Source organism: Sinocyclocheilus grahami, unplaced genomic scaffold (assembly GCF_001515645.1).
Source record: "Sinocyclocheilus grahami isolate Dianchi unplaced genomic scaffold, SAMN03320097.WGS_v1.1 scaffold196.1, whole genome shotgun sequence".
Lineage (NCBI taxonomy): Eukaryota > Metazoa > Chordata > Actinopteri > Cypriniformes > Cyprinidae > Sinocyclocheilus > Sinocyclocheilus grahami.
The window spans coordinates 151,148-160,435 of record NW_015505375.1 but is presented as its reverse complement, the minus strand read 5'-3'; the positions used below and the strand labels follow the sequence as shown (position 1 = coordinate 160,435).

At 35.0% G+C, this 9,288-nt stretch overlaps 1 protein-coding gene across 1 annotated transcript in view; it reads left to right on the top strand.

Annotated features, from left to right (window-relative positions):
- cxxc4 (CXXC finger 4) overlaps positions 1-8,283 on the top strand; it is a 24,357-nt gene extending 16,074 nt beyond the window's left edge. The window contains exon 3 of the mRNA XM_016285399.1: positions 8,239-8,283. Within this exon, the coding sequence (XP_016140885.1) occupies positions 8,239-8,283 (45 nt within the window). The remainder of the gene's footprint in view (positions 1-8,238) is intronic.
- The last annotated feature ends 1,005 nt before the right edge of the window (positions 8,284-9,288 follow it).

Below are 9,288 nucleotides of genomic sequence, written 5' to 3'. Positions count from 1 at the left end.
TTTTTAGTGTAAGCAATGTTTTCAAACTTGATTGCCTGTATTTTTAATCATTCATTCTGTTGCATGAAGGTGTTGTGATGTAAGGCTAAAGCAATCAACTGCAGAATGTGGATGGCATAGATGAGCGGTGTGTTTGTAACAGCCTTGAACTGGCTCCCTATTATATGCCGCTCAAGCGGCTGGGACATTGGCTACCAACACTGAGATGAGATCTCCTTCTGTGAATGTTAGTGATGGATTGCTGTACCTTCCAGGTTTGAGCTCGGCAACGCCCCAATATTCCCGCAGAATAGAGTGACAGGCAATATATAACACATCAGTTTGGGCTTACTGCACCAGAGAAACTTTATTTTTTTTCTGTCTGGAGAGCAGCCCTGTATTTTTGGCTAGCCCTCAAAATCCTAAACTGCTTGAATCTGTTGTATTCTTCCTCTCTTTCTGTGATTCTATCATCCTGTGTTCTGCAAAGTTACTTTCTAGAATTGACTAATTTAAAAACACTTGTATAGCTTTTTGTCATTGCCAAAAAATGTATGAAAATTATGGGGCTGTGCCCCACCAAAATATTCACCAATTTAAAAAAAACATATAACTATATATAAACTGAATCAATCCTAAATTGGTAATTTAGGAATTTTGCTTTTAACTAGTAAATGTTCAGCATTATTCATTAAATATTATCAGAGTTTCTATAGACTATTTTAAGTCGTAAAATGAGATGGATATATTGCTCGAGAAGATGGAGGGTTTCAGAGAATCTCTGAATGCACACTGAAAACTACTCTAGTAATTGCTAAACAGCTAATTGGCTGCGTATGCAACATGAACCAATCGGCTTATACCAATGAGTTTAATGCTATAAATATCATCAATTTGCATTAACGACCCATCAGCCTGTGCCATCTAGAGTTTCATGACAGAACTTGCCATAAATTGTATATTCCTACTAACAGTAATATACAAAATAGCTACATTCCAGAAAGATAGATAGATAGATAGATAGATAGATAGATAGATAGATAGATAGATAGATAGATCAAAATGTTTGTTTTGTTAAATGCACTCATGGTTAATTGTTCTGAGAATCGACATGCATTTTAAGATAACATTCTATGTATAGTGTGAATGTAGAGTCAGCCAATCAACCCTTGGGCTAAATTATCCAAGAGGAATTTATGGTCAGGAGCTGCTACTGAAGACAACAATATTACAAATTTGTTTACGAGTAATACAAAAATACAGTGTGAGACATATCCTAAACAATTAAACACATGTAACTCTGAGTTGAAATGTTTACGTCTGCTTAGCAACATTGAAGTTTGCTGCATTAAAATATAATTCAAGTGATGTGCCCATATGTGTGTACTATGTGTGTATTGGCTATTTTACAATGGTTTCAAATGCAGCCCATGAAAATTGGAATTAAAGATGGAAACATCCATTTATAACATTAGTTTAGGTGCTTGAGTCTTTTGTTTTGAACTCATCCAATCATTGGTTTTCAGTGATCTTATCTTTTGGATGGCAGGATCAGTCAAATTCAAGCAGAAAGACAAAATAATCCAGTGAATCATTTGTAAGATATTTAATTTCACTGCATTGTTTTCTAAAAATAAGCATTATCATGGGTTTTTTAAAAGTATCTAAAGCATTTTCAGTATGAATGCATGCAAAGATGGAAGGTGCTTTTAAGTTGATAGTTCTTTAAAGGTTTATTTAGGTCAGATTTATTTTGTAATGGTAGCTATGCACAAATCACAATTATATGGTTAGTAGCATTTTATTATTTGCATTTTGCATTTTTTTTATCCTGCTGTCTGACCCCATCAGAAAAACTGACTGTGGCATCATATATTATTACCATAATGAAAAAAAGAGATACTCATACCATTGTACAAGCTTTTGGTCATAATGCATACACCTCTCACTCAATGATTGCATATGATATGTACACAAATTTTCTGAAATTAAATGAACATTTATTATGCATGATTATTTAAATTATGAGACAGATTAATCGGCTTGCCGATATAACGGTCGGTCACAGTTCTTGTGTTTTTAGGTTGAGCAGTGAATGCATGTGAAATATGTTTACAGGTTCAGCGGTAGAAACAGTCTGAGGATATGAGCTATTCTTGTGTTGGGAGCATAAGCCATGAAGGAAGAGAGAAGTGAAGGATTATTTATTTATTTCTGAAAGAACCTGTCAGAAATGCCTCCAAAGGATTGCAGTCATGAATGGTGGCCTGGTTCCCAGTCCATACGTTAATAAATAATGGATATGTCAGGCCAACGTATGGGCTGTGCGTTATAATGAGCGTTCTGGAGCACATCAGCACACTGCCTGGACTGGTATTCATCTCGTGAAGAGACGAGGGTCTCAGCCACTGTCACTGAACCCAACCCCCCTCTTTCTTTTTTCCCGTCAGCTTTCTGTTTCTTAAACTTTACCCTTCTTTTTTAAAAAGAAAACTTTCTAGCAATGTAAAGGACATCTCATCATATTTTTACAAATACATATTATGTGCTGGGTACTAATTGATTACATGTAATCTGGATTATGCAAACAGATTCCAAAAATGAAGTGCTTATAATTAGATTATATAAACTTTTTAAATGCTCATGATCAGATTACAGTTACTTTGTTATGGATTACATGATTACATATCATTTTTATTCTCCCTAAAGGTCTTTGCACACTGAGTCTGAAATTTTTGCACTTTAAAAATAAATACGACCTCACGTGTCAATCATGTTTTCACACTGCCTCCGAATGTTTCGTCTGTCATAAAATAAATTGAGATCATGTTAAATTTACTGCGTTTTCGCATCTGTAGCAAGCATTTTGATAGGAAAGGAAGACGAAAATTTCGGACTCTAGTGTGCAAGGACCTTAAGTCTTCTTCATTGTCTCTTAAATTGTCTCTTAAATCTAAAAATCCTACTTTGACAATTCACAGTATAGAATAGCCATGTAAATTTAGGTCGACGCACATATGATTATAATGGTACATTTTTTGTAAGGGTATCTTAAAGGTATAGTAAAGGAATAACAATTCTGTCATCCTTTACTCAATCTCATTATGTTACTCTATGTAGTCTCTATGTGACCTTCTTTCGTGGAACACAAAAGAAGATTTTTTTTGTCCATACAAAACAACAACTTTTTTTTTTTATTCTTCTTCTTTGTTAATAGTCATACAAGTCAAACAAGTTTGAAACAGTATGAAGAAATGATGACATAATTTCCTTCTTTTATTTTTTTATTTTTTTGGTTAACCTAACCATTCCTTAAATTCAGGGATGTATTTGGCTTACTTCAGTTGATGTGTCTTTAACGTGTGCCAGGGAGCGTTTCGTTCTTAAAATCATCCACGTTGACAGCCCAGTGCTGATTGAATTTGAGTCTCTGCCGCATCTGCCATTATCATCCTCATGGTCTTGAGTGGTTTATCTGTGGCCTCTACGAATCACCATATCAGGGCTTCTGGGGGTGGGGAAAAGGGATGGGATTGAATGTGATGTGTGTGTGTCTGTGCATGTGCGTCAGACAGAGAAAGAGTCTGTGTGCATATATGTGTGTAAAACAGTATATATATATACGTATGTGTGTGTGTGTGTGTGTGTGTGTGTGTTTGGCATTTGATTAGGGTTTGATTATGAGTCAGCACTCTTCCAACCTCATCACTCTTCTCTTTCCTTCTACTCTCCCTCACCTCAATCAGAGCAGGACATGTACGGCCCCTGTCATTAACTGCACCTGCCATCCCCAATCAGTGTCAATGGCTGTTAAGACCCCCACCACATCCAGAACTCTCTTTCATTCAGCCTGCCTGATTTTAGCTTTGACGTGTCTTTCTTTGTGAACAGGACATAAGACTGTATTCTTTATTCAGTACGTCTCAATCACATAAATATATTCATGCTGATTGTTTGAGGGCATTAGGTGGGGCATTAGGAACACTGATTTGAAAATTTTGTCAGATACAAATAATGAATAATTATATAAATAATAATTGATATGACTGCCTGGTTTTATTATTTATAACATTAAAATAATTATCAATTATAGGTATTCCTTTGCAACATATACTTGTACTTTTTTTATGTTCGGGTAGATAGTGAAACCTACAATATGGACGTGCTGAAAACATCTAAATATAAGCAGAATTATGTATTTACACATTTAGAAACGTAAAATATTTACATATCCTTTAAATCATAAATATATTCATATAGTTACATTTTTACAGTTTTATATATATATATATATATATATATATATATATATATATATATTAGTGCAGGATTTTTGTGGTTATGGTTGCTACAGGGGTTGCAGATAGAGAACACTGAATGTAGGCTTGAATTTAATTCAGCATGTTCAGAAAACTGATATGTTCTACAGCAAACAAAATAAATATCACATTAAATAATAGTTAAATCATTACAGAAATTTTCTCATTTTAGGATTTTAAAGTATAGACTTGTTGAAATTATGTAATTCTTTAAAACAAGTCAGCACCAGAAGTGACACAGAACAGTGTGAAATGTTATGATTTCAAATCAGCCAACTAATAAATGCAACTGAAAAATGTAAAATCTCATTGCTCATAACAAAATCAACTGATTAATTAAATATTCAGGTCCCACGTTATATTAGGTGGCCTTAACTACTATGTACTTACATCATTAAAAAAATCACAGTGTACTTATTGTGTTCATATTGTATTGCAAAACACTGGCTGCTATTAAGGTGTGATATGAGTAAGGTCAGGGACAGGTTTGGTGGTATGGGTACGTTTAAGGGTGGGTTAAGGTGTAAGGGATGGGTCAACAGTGTAATTATAAATGTAATTACAGAAATTAATTTCAGATGTAATTACATGCAGGTAATTTTGAAAGTATAAGTACAATGTAAAAATGTGTGTAAACAATAAGTGCATTGTACCAAATGATTAATTTAAATGTAAGTACATTGTAGTTAAGGCCACCGAATATAAAGTGAGACCAATATTCATATATTAAATAAGATTCATAAACATCTCCACATCTATAAAGCTGTTTGTACATTTTAGATACAGGATTTACTCTACTGTATATCAATATGGTATTTCAGTGTGTATGCAAATGTCTGTAAATGTTCATTTGGTAGAACCACATTTTACAGACATATGAATACATATGAGATAATGTTGGATATGATGGCCAGCATTACAATATATTTTTTTAATATTTTACAGTTTCTGGCATTATCGAATTCTGGAACAATAAAAAAAAAAACAGTAATATTGTCAGCAATGTGGTCTCTGATATGCTGGAAACCTTGAGGACATATGTTTTAAAATTATTTTCCACATATTTTAAAGACTAAGCATTGACTGCAGGCTAATATGTATGTATGCCCTGTTGGCCAGCTGAACATTTGCCTTAGCATCTTTTGATTGGAAATAAAACCTCAAAGTTACTTGCATCTCCCTGTCGTATCACTACCCCCTCTATCTCCTATTCCCTCCCCCCTCTCTCTGGGTGGTTTGATGGAGTGATTTTGATGGAGTGCGCAGGCGGGAGAGAGCCGTCGTCGAGCTGTGCTAATTGAGCTCTCTTTGTGCCTGGTCACAGCAGTGAGGCGAGGAGAGACGGCTGGAAGTGAATTTGAGCAGCACTCAGGAAGCCTCAACCAGATCGATAGTGCGAGACTTAACAAAACGCAGACATGCCGGCCACACACATCAGGGTCATTACTGTCTATAGTGAGCCACATTTCCACCAGGGACTGATCAATGGGGGAAAATATATAGATTTAGAGAAACATTTTTTTTCTCTAAGCCACAACTTGTTTCAGTGTTTTTCTCTAGACTGTTTCTCATTCAAAAGAAAAGGGCTTTTTCCCCAAAAATCTCAACACTGGGATTAGTTTTCAGTGGTTGGCAGTTATCCAAAATATATGTGAGAAGAGAGTCACTCTATGCAAATCAATCTTTTTGTCCGTGGCTCTTTCTGTTCCTCTCCTGCTCTCTACATTCAGTCATTCATGTTTTTATTTACTGAAGATATCATCATCCTGCACACTTTACCCCCTCATGATTCTAAACATTCATGAAAATTCTTTTGCACTGTTCAACATGATAAAGTAGTTATTTCCCCTTATTGTCTGATTGGTCCCTTGAGGTTACATTCAAGAAAAATATTTAATTAACAATAACAAACTTAATGTGTTGCATATCTGTCAGTTATATAAATGAAAAAAAAAAATGGCATAGTGGAAACATATAAAATAATAAAAATATAACCCTGGTTCTGTCACGACAACTCTCGGAGGGATTGGCATGGTAATGTACATGACAATGTTAATGTATTTGGTCTTGGCGGAATAGATCTGCTATCCTGCTGCGGCATAGCAAGTACAGAGACTTGCTACTGCCAATACATACACAACATACTGATGTAAGCATGTAAGAAATACTGCTGCTGCACATATAAAACATATGAATAACCCCCATATAGCATACATAAATCACCCCATAGCAGATCTATACAGGTGGAGCTGGGGAAGGTGGAGGGTTTCTGAAGTGCGCTGCCACGCTAGGATGCACAGGGAGGTCTTGCCCAAAAGAGAACCATACCGTCAATCCAAACTGTATGCTCATTGTCAATCATCTTTGACGATAGCGGTCCTGACAGAAATAAAGGTGGTTAACGATGCCATAGAAGAACCTTTTTGTCTAAATGGTTCCATAAAGATCCTTTAACATCTGAAGAACCTTTCTGTTTCATAAAAAGTTCTTTGTGGTGAAAGAAGGTTCTTCAGATTATAAAAAGGTAAGAAAGAGATGGTTCTTTAAAGAACCTTTGACTGAATGGTTATTTGTGGAACCAAAAATGGTTCTTTTATGGCATTGCTGTGAAGAACCTTTTAAGCACCTTTATTTTTAAGAGTGTAGTTTTTTTTTTCCAGAGTAAGGGTGCTCTGCCTCTTCAGAGAATGTGTTTTGTGTTGGTCTAGGAGTGTCTTTATTGCTGTAAGAGTAATAGGTCACAAGTTCTAATGTTATTTGCCATTAATGGCACAACAAAAACTTAAATAATTGCAGAGTAAGTGATTTTTTTGTGTGTTGCATGCGAACAGGAACGTTAAGTACGAGCGTGAATGTTGAGCATGAACGTAAGCATTTTTGAGGAAAGTGTGGAGTCTGTGCATAATAATTCTGTAAATTATTCAGTGATAGATGCAGTACTCGATTTACCAGCAGTGCAACGTGGCATCAATAAAATGTGTAGATTATTTTACTGTTTACTAATTTTATTTATATTATTGCTCACATATTGTTTCGTGTTATTTTCATTTATTTGTCATGTGGTGACACAAGGCACCTCATGACATTATTCATAGCTCATCCTATGCTTAAGGTGTTTTTAGTTTGTAATACTTTATAGTAGTTAGTATGTTGCAGTAGGCCTAAATGTCGAGGTTCATACACATCTGAATGGAAAGAATGGCATGCTCATAAACTCTTCAAGCAAGCTATAAGTTGTGATGAGGTGAAACTAAACATTTGTTGAATGAAACAACTCACATTTGGTCATGTCTCACCACTTGCTTGCTGGATAATAAATGCCCTTGCACTGAATGATCTTATGATTTGCTCATTTAATATGAACCACTATAAAAGCGTCCATCAATAAAACCTATACCATCTTTGGTCTTGAACACCTTTCAAATAACTTACAGAGATTAATAGATTTGCTGTTTGAAAAAAAAAGGTTCCCTTGACATTACGTTATACATTCTTTTGCTTATTGAAATCCATAGCATGCTCCATTGCTTTAGGCTTAGGCTTGTTTGTTCATTATCCTAGACCACTGGCTCAACTATTTAATTTTTTCTTCACAGTTTTCACACACACACACACACACACACACACACACACACACACACACACACACACACACACACACACACACACACACACAAAACTAGCTTAAGTGTGGTTAATTGTGCAGTTACTCAACCATGGACATCAGGGCAAAAACATTATGAGATGTGCAGATTGAACTAAATTCGCAATAATTATTCTAAATTCACTTTCTAGTAATCATTTGAACAAATGTAGCAATAGATTGTACTGTACCTACTTGCTTTAAGAATGCATTAATTAATGTTAACTAACTTTATTGTAAAATGTTATGAAATATATAATGCTGATTCTCTATACATTCCTTTTGTGTTTTCAACAGAGAACGCCAGTAAACAACGGGGAAGCCTTTAGATGGTTCTTTTAGGACTCTGAAACAAGTGACATCATATGCAGTGATGCCACAGACTTACCACAAAAAGAACTTGCAGGGCTACAAGGACCCAAAAAGCCCAGACTGTGGATGACAGAGCATGAGAGAGGGTGGGACAAGCTAAATAAAAATATTCAAAAAAAAACCTTTGTAATTTTATTTCCTGTGTAATTATTATTGTACTTTTGGCAGCATCATAATGTATATTTTTCAGTGTCTGTCAATGTGTTTTAGTGTCTTGGCTGTGCAAGTTGCAGCCATTCTTGAAAAGAACTGAGTAGACAATCATTACAAACAGAAGAAAATTATGTCAACCAATGGACTGATGGCCAATGAGATCACAACTCTCTTGAAAACACAACACATATTTTTAGATCTGATGCAATAATAATAAAGGTAATTATTCTCTGCCATCATATTCCAAGCTTTCTATGGAATGATCTTAAGAATACCTCTTTTCACTTAAACCAACAAATTTGAGAGGACACGTTGTGACCTCCACTATTAATGTGATGTTTTGTAATTGACACGGTGTGTATGAACAGTAAACAAAAGCCAGTAAGTTCCTGTGTTGCTTTTGTGTGGCATATTGCAGTGCAGGGCACATTTTTTTGTTGCCATGATGCACTTTTAAGAGTCTGGTAACACTGAGAGAAGGCGATTTAAGGTTGTTTGTATAGTCTCTCAAAGTTCAATTGCATTCCATTTAGTTTGGGTTGAATCTGTTTAAAAAGCTGCCCAAAGGTAGGTAGAGAACCAGTAAAGAACTTTCGTGAACATCACAGTAAGATTTGTGACATGCATTTTTAATTCTCACAACACAGTAAACTACACATTCCAAAATTAATTATCCAATAAGTTGCTCATTGTCTTTACCCTAATGTTGCATGTGTAAATGTGTTTTTGTTTTAAAGATAACTAAAAATTTGTATATTGTTGTTGTGATGCTTTTACGTGTTCAAATAATAAAGGAAACAAAAAAAATGTGAGATGTAATTT